Source organism: Anser cygnoides, chromosome 10, assembly GCF_040182565.1.
Source record: "Anser cygnoides isolate HZ-2024a breed goose chromosome 10, Taihu_goose_T2T_genome, whole genome shotgun sequence".
Taxonomy (NCBI): domain Eukaryota; kingdom Metazoa; phylum Chordata; class Aves; order Anseriformes; family Anatidae; genus Anser; species Anser cygnoides.
The window spans coordinates 8,195,046-8,207,890 of record NC_089882.1 but is presented as its reverse complement, the minus strand read 5'-3'; the positions used below and the strand labels follow the sequence as shown (position 1 = coordinate 8,207,890).

The following is a 12,845-nucleotide window of genomic DNA, read 5'->3' as shown; positions in this document are numbered from 1 at the left end:
ATAGGAAGAAAGAAGAAAACCAGACACCTACAAAGGAAACAGAGTTTGTCTAGTGACACTTAACTAGTACCTGAGGAGGCCAATCAATGAAAAAGTACTTGCTTTTATAGCAAAAACTTTAATTAATCCTAAATATACCCAAGCGCAGTAAGGAGTATCTTTAGATGAACTGGTTGGGAGTTCAGATGGAAGGTAGGGAGGAAGGATTTACTTATCCACAGCCAGGTTTAAGAACATAGCTGTCCCAGCTAATTCTCAACCCAATGTCATTTTCATGAAGCCTGTCCCTTTTTATCTAATTAGCCCTATCCCCTGAATATATTTAGATGAAGTGCAAAGTTACTTAAAAAATGATAAATTAAACCAGTGTTAACATTACATTTACATTTTTCATTTCCATCCCCAAGAAGGTTTCAATAACCACGTGTTTAACAGAAGAGCCAGGTAGAAGCAGGCCAAACTTCTGTTCTGCTTTGGCATTACAGTTTTGCCTACAGTTTGAAGAGGACTTTGCAGATGTTTTTCTTATACATACTTGAACCAAACACCTAACCATTTGTGAAAGTCTGAGGGTCACGTACTGCTGCCTCTGAATGTAAAGCCTTAAAAATTACAGCAAAGTTGTCAACCAAGTAAAGGCGAATAGAAAAACAGGCTGAACTTGAACTTTCAAGTAACTTCTAACAACTTAACAAATACAGGAAGAGAGCAAGAATACTGGCACTGGGTAGCTTCTAAAGTCATGAACTGCAAGTTACTTCAATAATATTTTCCGTTGCATGGAAGATCATTAACTTTACTTACTGCTGATACCTTCGTAACAAAGACGGAACTTCCTCTGTTCAGCATTAACGAGGCTTCATGGGTTTTCAAGTTTAAGAACTGAAGGCATCTGCAGTGAATTACTTTCTCTATTTTTAACCTATAGAGAATTCAGCAGATTTTAAAACAGGAATATTGTTCCATCCTATCTTTTTATTTTATTTTCGTATTTTCAACATCCGTGAAATTTGGAAATGTTACGGTAGCACAGAGGACGGTTTTGAAGACTAGGATAGGGTTGCATAATGCTGGCTGTATCCGCTCACTATACTAGAAAACTGGAGTTACCTTAAGCATTTTGTTATGATTCTGATTTAATTGTTTCTTATTTATATTCATCGCTGAAATCCACTGCATCTGAAGCTATTTTGAAAACACAGCATTCTCCCAAAGGGCCCAATCCAACTCCCATTCAAATAAACAGCCTTCAATGGAGCCTATTTGTTGCTAGCCAACAAGATTGAATTCTGCTGCAGAGTGGTCCCTGGAGCGTTTGTCACAGCTCTTTACAAATATTGCTCCAGTAAGAGCAGGTCTAAATACGCTTGTCCACATGCACTGCAGACAACTGAAATCTATCTTTTATCTTCTTGAAACACTTGGTCAGATTTAAACTCCAAGAGCACAAAGAATTGAACCTATCAAGAATATAAAAAGTAAAACGGAGTAAAAAAAAAAAGTTAACAGTTATAAAATGGTAAAATGCCAAAGGCAAAGCCGAAAGATGATAAAATGTTTCATTTGATAGGATCAAGTATCATTTATTCTACTCTAAATATAAAGTTACACAGAAAAATGTTTGTTCATGTCAGTTACTACAACAGCATACAACCGAACTTCTCAAAACTTAGTTTCATTATAACTATGTACAGCATCAACAGTTTTGAAATAAGTAATTTTGCAACAAAGTGTACAAACACCACGCCAATAATAAGTCATCAGGCTTATGAGGAAAGATTTTAAATCTCACCAGGCATCTACTCACACAGGGTTATGAGAACAGAGGGCACTGGATTAGAAACAAAACTGATCCGCAAATCTATACTGCGAATCAAGGCAATACTGTCTTGCCTCAGTATGCAAAAAGAACATGACCATCTCCTGGCACCAGCTCACCAACAATTGACTAAGCAAATGCACAACTTGTCACACAATTGGAGCTTGGAAAATGTGAAATGAAGTACGCGCTCACAGAAGAAACACTTAAAAGTTTAAGCCTGTTATTTCTTGTTGATAACCCTTGCTGTATGGAGGACCGTTAACTGTGAAAAGAACACTGGGATAGGCCTTGAGGACAAAACAATTAATCTGTTTACCATAAAACTGCAGAAAAGTATTGGTGTAATTTCTGGTCTGAAAAAAGTAGTGAATGATCCAAATTAGAACATTTTTTTCAATGGCAAGCCTCTCTCACTCTGATTTTTCATCCTACTTTGTAGCACCACAGAAGCTGGACTCGAATTGTACGCTTTGAGTAAGGTTTGTACTTTGAAGTCTGAGATGGAAGAGGTTAGCGGACGACTTAGATGGGAACTCTGTAATGCAACACTGCAAAATGAAGAGCTTTCTACAGGAAAAATGTTTTACTTTGAAATTAAGAAAACAATTTGTTGTCATACAGTATTAATTGTGTTTTTGAAAACAGTTTAATTGGAAAGCATAGATCTTGGTAGATGCTCTTATTATCTGACAAAATTCAGAAACAATAAAATGTCATTTATAATACGAGGTCAATAGCTCTGTTTCATAAGTAACACACAAAAACTTTTAAAAGGTTGGCCACCTTAGTATCTTACTGATCTTGAGAATCTGAGCTGATATGCCCTACAAAGGCACTCTGATCACAGCCCTACAGAAACAGTGAGGACGCATACAAAACCAGAGAGGTTACCTCCGGGTTCCTTACTGGGTTCTGACTTCAGTCAGAGGCACCGAAGTAGTCATGGCAGAAACCTATCTTCAACCATGTAATGCAGGAGCACCAAACACATTGTTGGGACTGACAGGATTGCTAATCAGTGCAAACAGATTTAAATGTATATATACAAGCATTTACGTGTTTGTATACATACTTAAGTGTATGAATACACACACACACTCCGTGTGTATACACATATAAACAAAATGGACCTGCACTAAATCAGCTAGTCAATTGCACTGAATCGCCAAACACTCCACCCACCGTTGGAAAAGGAGAGCTGGGCATGAAAGATTTCAGACTTAAAACCGAGCTGGCTAACTTCCCTTGGGTTAAAAGTTAATCCACACAAAGGAAGATGCACATCAGGAGTTACGCTCAACCCCCGCACAGTGCTTTATCTGACAGCTGCCCCACGCCAGCAGACACGAGCACCCCAGCAGCAGCACCGGTGGAGCAGAGCTGGCTAGGAATGAGCTCTGCTCGCTCAGGAGGCTTTTGCTTTCGGGAAAACGCTTACACTCAGGAGCGTGGACCCAAGTAAACTCCTGTGCAGCTGCTGATCTGATAAAGAGACAAAATAAAGAGGCTGGTTGCCAAAGGCACCAGAGCTATCTCAAATGTACGTATCTCATTTTATCTTCAGCATTTCTGCTGTTCCGCGGTCACGGTGAATAAAGAACTCCTGCCACCGCTCAGAGGAGCTCCCTCCTTCACGCCCTACCGGGAGGGCCGCTCACCCCAGACCCCCGAGGACGGCCGAGCACCCACCTGTGGCCACCCAGGCAAAGCCCGTGCCAGCCCAGCAGCACACCCCGCGGCGATGCTGCCACCTGAGGGGCACCGCCACGTGTTTTGATACACGATGTATTCCAGGCATGGTGTCACCTACTCCAGCTGCTAATATACTTAAATTATTTTTAATTTTAAGGAAGGGGAAGGGAATATTCTGCAGCAGTGCTAAGCAACGATTAAAAGGATTACATTAAGCAGCATTGATACACTCTAAACTTGCGTTATGGAAAGCGAAAGTACCTCCTAAATTCCCAGGACCAACAGGCCACACTAGAGTCTTCCAAAGACCGTCTGAAGGAAACAGCCCTGATCTGATACCCTCATCTGCCCAAGGAGCGGGGTGGCATGGGGCCACCTCGCCCTACCAAGGAGGGGATTGCCATGGCCACAGCCCCGCTACCAGCCCTTTGCCCCAACTCCGTAGGGCATGTTCCAGAGAGGGGGACTTATTTGTTTATTTCCAGCCCTACAGACACAGCGTGGATTCAGGCTCAGCACATCTGGCAGCCAAAACCTGACCAGCAGCAGCCTGGGGAGCGCAAAGGAGGAAAGCAAAGGTCTCCTGCTCCCGCCGGCCACCAACGGGCGCTCGCTTGGCAGAGCCCCGCTCCGACGGGGAGGCTGCGAGGTGCAGCCCCCGCCGGGCACCGAGGAGAAGCAGCTTCTGTGGCCGGCGAGCAGCGGCTGGAGGGACGGGGAGCACGGCGCTTTCCGCAGAGGCTTCCAGCGCGCCGGGTGCGGTGCCCGCCGCCCTCCCTCGGCGCCCCGGGGCCGGCCTCACTCACCGGGAAGCCGCCCCGCAGGCGGGCGGATCGCAGGGCCAGGTCCCGCAGCACAGCCCCCGCCTGCTTGGCCAGGGGAGCCGCCATCTTAAGCCGCGCAGCGTGCCCGCCCGGCCGCCGCTGTCTCCGCCCTGTCTCGGTCCCCGGGCGGAAGCTCGGCTCGGCCCCGGGGCGCCTCACGGCTCCGGAGGGGCGGAGAGGGGCCGGGCAGGGCGCGGGATGCGGGGCTGGGTGCCCGCGGGCCACGGGGACAGGGGGCGACAGGGGCGGGGGGCCGTGAGGAGACGCGGGGAGGGAGGGAGGAAGACATCTTGGTGCTTGGCAGCTTGGGAGTAGCGGTGCGGGGCCGGAGCGGGAGGTTGGAGGAGGAGAAAGAAGAAGGAGAAGAAAGAGAAAAAGGAGGATGGAGAAGTAGAGAAGGCAGTGGCTGAGAGCGATGGGCAGCTGGGTAGTGTGGGCTGATACTCAGTTGCAAGTGGTCACCTGCTGAGGTACTGCACTGTCTGCTCCCCTTCTTTCATGATTAAAAGCACTTTAAAAAGATTAATGGGGAATGGTAAATTAACTTATGCTAATAAGCCCTAATAGACCCTGCTGCGATCCAGCTGACTCTTAGTAGGTACTTTGGTCAGAACTCCAAGAGGTGCCTCAGTTCCTTCTTCACCCACGGGTAAAACCTGTTCGTTAACGCCAAAGCTGAGGTACTGAATTCTGGACCTCCTGGAGGACAGTCCATAAAATCGGAGCCCTGGTAGCTTGCGTCTCATCATCTGGCTATAAAATCTAACACAGAACAGCTCCCAGGCTGAGCTGTGGTTTCATGAAAGTGAGTCCCAGCAGACAAGTTTGGAAAAATACCTCATTGTCATCGATTTGGAAAGACACGGGGGCTGGTATGGACACAGGTGTAGCATGTCAAACAAGCTCATGAGTCAAATGGCCTTGTCTGTATCTGCTTCTAGTTAATCCACACTCTGGATAATCCATCCATAAGTAATGCAGAGTTGACTTTAAATAATTCACGCACATTGGCAATTAACAATGATAGTTTGAAAAAAAATGTGAAAAATGAGCAGCAGATGAGATACCCTTGTAATTTTATAGCAGTTCAAATTAAATTCACCTACATGGAAGAATGCAGAGTTTAACATTATATGAAGGCATTATGCTGATCATTATTTATTCAGTGTTTTGTAATGAAATAGTAGGATAAACAAGAGTTATTCCTAGTCCAGGACATCAGTGGGAACAAAGGAGAATGCTCCTGTCAGTGCTTAGGACTTATATTCCTAAATGTGTTTTTAAAAAAAGATCAGGACCGAACATCTTTATTGGAATTTAATCAGTAAATAAATTATACTTCTATTAGAAAAAAATCTGCAATTTCATAAAAACAGAGGTGCTAGGAAAATCTGAAATTGAACAGTTTTGTCTTTGTCATGACAATTTAAGTAATGCAATATGTTTCAATAAAGAATCTGAAGATGCAGCTTTTTGATAGCATTGAGCAATAATGTATGGTACCCAATATTAACCTAGGTATTACTGTGTGCTTGTTCTTTCAAAATGTTATATACTGACTTCAGTATTATGATGGAGGAAATATAATTTCATTTTTAGTTTCATGACTGTGGCTCAATAAGCACAGTGTTTCCTATTCATACAAACTATTATAGCTGTCTGCATTAGGTTTATATATATAACAGGTATATAAGCTTTCAGATAATGTGTGTGGATTGCATGCAACACTATCATTTAATGCTATGAGGAGCACTTTCAATGCGTAACATAGATTGTGGAGAAGCTTCTTTACTATATTTTTTTTGTTTAGATTTGGTAAATGCAAAAACACCGTGCAAATGCGCAGTCTGTGTTAGTCACCAAGGGATGATTTTTGTGTATCTCTATGGCAGAAGATATCTGATCTTTGAAGTATAAAAAGTATTGGGATTCACTGTCTTCACATTTAGTCACCTTGTTTGTAAATATAAACCAAAGAAAATGTAGATTGAATAGGTCCCAAGCAATCAGCAAGGCAAGCAAGAGCTAGCTTTCTTGGAATATGGGGTACAAAGATGTGGGGGGTGGGAGGGGTGTTTGAGAGGCATCCAACATGGATTATTGTTAGGAAACCCACTTGGGATGCTGGAATTTGGGATCAGCTAAGGATTGGTCCCAATGTAGTACCCTCACAAGTAAGGAGAGAAGAGGAGTGAATTGCAAAATAAAAAAGGGCTGAGGGAGGCTGATTGCGAAGTACATTCCTTCTAGGCTTCCAAAGATTCCTCCCTGTATCTGTCATGGGTATGCAGCACTTGAGGGTGCTGCCTTCCTCATATCTTCCCCAGGATGCATAAAAAGCTAGATTGTAGCTATACTTTGGTCTTCTTAATGTAGAACTATCAGTAATGTTTTTGCAGTTAAGTAAAGTTTAAAAAAACATGCCATAATGCATAACTCTTATGAACTTATCCCTAAGCCTAAGTAGATGATAGTGTCTAAGTGAAAACATTAAAAAAAAAGAAAAAAGTAACCTTTTTGCAAGTAAAGAAAATAATATTTTTGAGTGTTTTTGCATTTCCTCTTCATTGCAGCGGTTCTTGTTAACGATGAAATAGTACATTCATTTTCTCATCCGTACAGATTACCTCCCAAAACATTACTTGCTAGAGATGGATGTCACACCCAGCACATGGATGGTGTAAACAGCAGTTCAGAGAGGTTGTTTATCATTAACTTTTCATTTAACCATAAAACCATTTGACAAATACAAACTCATTATAACTAGCAGAGCTGAATGGAGGATTTTTTTTCTCAATATGTTTTCCTGTGCAACATATCTGAGCTTATGCTGATACCTGTCAGGAATAAAATCATTGTTACAGCAATGAAGCAGGGAGCATTTATGTTTTAATGGATAACATAGTCTTCTAATTTAGACTGAAATATAATTGGGACAAATACATCTTTCCTTATTAAGATGATTAGTCTTACAACTTCAGTAGAGTACCTGTGACTCAGGTGAACCCTCATCGTTTCACTTTTGATCACTGGTAATATGATTGTTCTAATCTGTTTTTGATGGGTTGCAGCCTCCTTTTTGGAACACTGTAAACAGTGGACTGAAAGACATTTCATCATGTACATATTAACTTCTAATTATACTTGTGTCAACTGCAGAACACAGTCTTCATATCCACATACATTTCCTAAAGAGTACATTAATTTCAATGTGAAATACACGCCACACACAGTATTCCCAGGAATAATGCATGACTGTAGTAAAACTGCGTGAAAATCACTAGAATAGTACCACTGAAGGTGACTGAAGGACAGAAAACATGATCATAGACACAGTGTCACTAGAAAGTGTGAGTCCCGATGTGCAAGTGCCTCTCAGTCTATGTTGCTGTCTCAGTCCTTCACTATTCCTCATCCCTTTTTTGAGTTCATGTCTGTTCACCTCCACATATGAAATTGAAAAAAAAAAAAAAGAGAGAGAGAAAAAGGCTATGGTAAGTGGTAAATGTACCAATGAGTGGAGGAAGGATAACAGAAGTTTAAAATAACAATGTACAATTCTAGAACACAAAAGGAGGATGAAATTAAAGATTGAAAAATAGCATATTAGAATTGTAAGTGACCTCCTAGGTCAATGAGTTCAGTCATTGCATACAGCCACAGAATTTCCATTTGTTAAAAAATTACTCAAATATAATGTGAGGGATCCAGGAAGTTAGCAAGATAGAGTGCTTTTTTGGCTAGGTAGGATTGAATTTTCTGGTTGCAGTGTCTTCAGCAAATATGTGAGCTCTATCTACTGCTGCATCATTGGTCTATCTATGTAAATATCAGTTTGCCTTGTTCATTTTCAAATTGTGCACACCTCTGCCATACCTAGTGGAATTTGGATGTGGCTATGAGCAAAAGAACAAAGCTGAGCTTCAAAACAGGTTCTTTGCACCTCCTGTTTGTTGGGGAGAGAAACCACTGTGCCACCTTGTAACACTGTGATAACTTTGGCATAGTTAAAACTAGAAACAGAAAAGCAGCGCCTTAAAACATGAAGTGCTTTAAATAACAAAATGTAGGAATAAAGAGAAACAGTAGCGAAGCAACCAATTTTAAAAAGATTTATAGCAAGAGAGGCAATACCAGGTGAAGCAGTAGTAACAGTAATGCTGCCCCTTTTTGATATCTAAACGTTCAACTCTGTGAAAGAGAAACATTCAGGAATTATGACATAAATTAATGGGCTGAAAACAGTAGAAGTGATGCATCAGTTTGTAAGAGATGTCTTCCTTTTGCCAGCAGCCTACCGTATAATAAGGCAGGCAGGGGAGTTCGGGTTTCTCAGCAGAGATACACCATAGGTCTATAACACTCAGTTCCAGCAATGTTGAGGACCCTGATATTGTGGACAGAAAGACAATTTTATTGAACTTCTGTCAGAGACAATATAGGACTGTGAATAGAAAAAGTGTAAAGAACTGAGCTGTGGGATACAGGGGAAGAAAACAACCTCTCAAAGGCTGGACCTCTTTGATAAGGTGTGACTATATCCCCAGAAAGACTTTGAAGCCTTTAAAAAGCATAGACAATCTAAGTTCAGGAAAGAAATGTCTAACAGTCCAAAAAAAAAAAAAAAAGTAAAAAAAAAAAAGTTAAAAAAAAAAGTGAAAAAGAGTTACTTGGGGAAAAGGAGCAGAGATTGGAATAGCAGCAAAACAGTGATGTAATGAAAAAGCAGGCACTGTCACGTATGTGCTAAGCAATTCAGTCTATTACAGAGGCAAACATTCTTAAAAAGCCCACACTGATTTATCAAATATGAAGGAGAGTCGTGGCTAGATCGATACTATTCTTTAAATTACATTAAAAACATACTTATCAGCGAGCCATTATATTTAAAAACATATTTAACAGCAAGCTATCTAGTGTATAAAGAAAAGTCCACAGATGAGGAGCTTGCCCTGACAGTTAAATGTGGAACAGCAGCACCCAAGGGCACATGCTTACTGATAGGAATCTGTGGGCTCTGTGTGTGCCATGCAGTTAATCTCTTTAGCTGTTTCACAGTAGGGTTGGAATACCCATGTGGAAGAATAAAGGCAAGATGGCACTGCCTAAAGAGAAATTATTTGGATTCTAACAGAGCAAGCATTGTTATGTAGGATTGTTTGTGTCCAGCACAGTCTCTGTAGAAAGTTGAGCATTTTCCAGGAATGGAACCTGGGTACTGCTTGAGACTACAGACAGCTGTAACTAAAAGTGTTCCTATAAGCAATGTTTGCCTTTTGGTAAAAGGAGGCTAGGGAAATCAGGAAAGCTACAGGTGTTCTCATCACATCTAACCCATGTTTTAATTAAGAGATTGCAAAATACCTTATAGCATGTCACCCCAACCAGTCACAGGTCTGAAATTGTCTATTGTGATTAAATTCTAAACCTGTTGGCTGAAGGGGCTCATAATATGTGAGGAGTAATTTTTTCCTGATGAATTTTATGGATTGCAGAGGGAGGGAAATTGATTTTTCTGCCGAATTAAGTATTGATTTAAATGTAGCTTTCTATGCTAGCTAGTTTAGGGTCATGGGGTACTATTTCACTGGATTTTGTAGATTGCTTGCTATGTTTTCCTATTTCAATAAAATCCTTTGGCATGGATGCAGGTTTCACTTTCATTATAACTGGTTGGACATCAGCAAGTGGTTCAGTGATCACGGAAGTTCATGAAAACCATAAACTTTCTGAGCAGTCTAACAAAGAAGTGCAGCACTGTGTAAAAAAAATCTTAAAACCTAAATACGCCTCCAGAGAAAACCGAACTGCCTGAACACAAAGCAGGTATAGCTTCTGCTATGTTGATTGTTTATCCTTAATAAATGTGTTTTGTTTGTCCTTAATAAGCATGCTTTGATGGTTTTGTTTCTCTAGGAAATTTTGGAATGTTTCAGTGCATAAAAATGAGTCTACAATCAAAATTCTACCCCAATGGGTATTTTTGTACTCTCAGTCTTTGCTTCAGAAAAGGCTGAATTTTGTCTTACGTAGAAAACCAGTGAAGACCAATTCATTAAAAATAACTGCCATAGGAGGTATGTGATTTTTTTTGAGAATCATTTAGGCTCAAAATGCATACAGTACTAAAAATTCAGAGAAACAATAGAAAATCTACATGGACAGCTCATTTAAAGGCTGTGATGATTTTATGTTTAGAATTAAGGTAATGTGCATCTAAAGTGTAGTGTTCTGAGATAATTACTGTTTTATTCGCTTTAGAGTTAGCTTCTTTAGACTTTTTTTAGTATTAAGCTATGTACTGAAATGAATCTGTTTGTTTCTCCAGGCTACATGTGGTTTATGCAATGAAATTTAGAGTAAGATTTCCAACAAATGACAAAGTTGAAGAGAGAAATGCCAACATCTTATTGTTTCTGGGAAAGTAGTTATTACAGTTTCTGTGGCTTATGGTTCAGTTCTATACAAAATACTGAACTTACTAATACTAGTTAACCAGCAGAAATCAATGCAAGTGCATAATGTAGTTTTATCAGTAGGAATACCCAAATTATCAGGTGTTATTTTTAACTGAAAAAAAATGTTGCCAATGAATACTCTCCCAAATTCTAGTGGAATTTGGGTATAGTCAACAGTTTGTATTTCCTTCAATAATCCCATATTGTATTGCCAGCCAGGAGAAGAAGAAAAAAAAAAAAAAAAAGAAAAGAAAAGAAAAGAAAGAAATACCAATGACCATGATTTGTAAGGCACATGCAACTGACTGCTACATTTCAGCTGAAAACACAACTATTTCCCCCTGTAAAACTGAAAATGATTACAGTCAATTCATTACTTCAGAAGAACAAATAACTGAGGAATTTGCAAAATACATCAGTGTTCTGTGAAGAAGAGAGGAATTTTTTAGGCAATAATTGTTATGAATTAATCAGTTAGCTTTAATGCTAAGTATAATTTTGTGATACAGCATATGAGTATGAGCTTTAGTCAATACACAGTCAAAGAACAGGCTTGGGAAGGGATTTGTCCCATGTTCAGAGTTTCTGGAGAATAGCAGTGAGTTTATGTTAACTCTCATCTCTAAACATAAAGAGCAGCTGGGCTCACGCTGTCTTACATTAGAAGCACAGACTTAGGCAGTAGCACTGCACGTTATAGAGACCTTTTTCTGCTGTGTCCTGCAGAAGTCTCTCATTCTTTTCAGACCAGTGAGAGCAGTAAACCAAAGACTTCTGGCATCATATAAAGAACAAAAGATATATATATGTGTGTGTGTGTACATATATATATATAAAATGCAGACCTCTATTGACAGAATATTTGTATTTATCTATTTAGCATAGAAAATATGCTAAAATGGGATAAAAGATTTTTCTTCTATTGTTTTTTATGACATAAAGAAGTCTGCAGTATTTTCCTCTCTAATTCCTCCATTTTCTTCCTGCTTATTCGTAGAATCATAGAATCATAGAATAACCTGAGTCGGAAGGGACCCATAAGGATCATCAAGTACAACTCCTATTCAAAACTGTAAGTTTCAGTACACCTAATTTTCCACAGATCACTAGCAAATGTGCAGATTAATTGCATATAACACTGATCAAGTTGCATAGAATTGTTAATGTAGCCCATCCCTGCCCTGTTGCATCTGTGCTGTCAGACTGAACATGTCTGTCGATAAGTAATACATAGTAAACCTAAGGGCTGAGAGACTGAGAATCAGCTCCATAAAACTCCACCCAAATGAGAAAATCAGCCCTTGATGAACAGTGAGTGTAGACCATCAGAAGTCATTTTTCTTGATGGGCAGATGGAAAAATGTGTTTTTGAAGGTAGGCTGTTAAGTTTTTGAGAGGCAACTATCAGAGGTCATTTAAGCCTTGGCTGATTATGTCTTAGGCCTTAGCCAAGACTAAATGGCAAGTTCAAAAGTCTTATATGTACAGCTGTGATCTGCTGAGTGAAGGGTGCTTATCACAGATGAAAGTTAAAGAAAAGAGACGAAGTCGAAGTCAATGAAAAGGAGAGGGCTCTCCCTTTTAAGGCAGCATGCTTATTGATGAACTGAAAGCCAGCGATTGTTTTATGTTGTGTGGCACTTTTCCTCCCTTGGCTATGTGAAACTGAACCAGTGCTCGTGTTTGCTATTCAATCTGTGCCTTTCTTACAAAGAATGCTGGTTTTGTATATCTAAAACATTCAGTCGTACCCTAGGAAGATAAAATGGTCTGCAACTTTAGAAAAATAATAAAAAAGGAGGGGGTAAGAGCATGCAGCAACTGTCATCCTAGTCAAAAAGGCATTAGAATCATGGCCTTATCTTTGTGATGTATTTCAAAGCCACTTAACAAAGATGAAGCAAAAGCTCACAGAGAGGTTTGGTGATGACTTATTTTGTCTCATTCCATTTGTTATCTGCCAAACAGTGCAGTAGTCATATACGGCAACCTTCCTTTACAGACAAGGTTGCCATCCTAACTTTATCCAGCCCATCTATAACTTAATTC

The 12,845-nt window shown here is 40.2% G+C and overlaps 2 protein-coding genes across 2 annotated transcripts in view; one reads left to right on the top strand and one right to left on the bottom strand.

Moving 5' to 3' along the window:
- SUCLG2 (succinate-CoA ligase GDP-forming subunit beta) overlaps positions 1–4,482 on the bottom strand; it is a 114,384-nt gene extending 109,902 nt beyond the window's left edge. The window contains exon 1 of the mRNA XM_013180341.3: positions 4,321–4,482. Within this exon, the coding sequence (XP_013035795.3) occupies positions 4,321–4,404 (84 nt within the window). The 5' untranslated portion in view covers positions 4,405–4,482. The remainder of the gene's footprint in view (positions 1–4,320) is intronic.
- Positions 4,483–8,986: 4,504 nt separating this feature from the next.
- Positions 8,987–12,845, top strand: part of TAFA1 (TAFA chemokine like family member 1) — a 313,943-nt gene continuing 310,084 nt past the window's right edge. The window contains exons 1-3 of the mRNA XM_048074312.2: positions 8,987–10,164; positions 10,255–10,415; positions 11,794–11,868. The gene's annotated coding sequence lies outside the window, so the exon portion shown is untranslated. The remainder of the gene's footprint in view (positions 10,165–10,254; positions 10,416–11,793; positions 11,869–12,845) is intronic.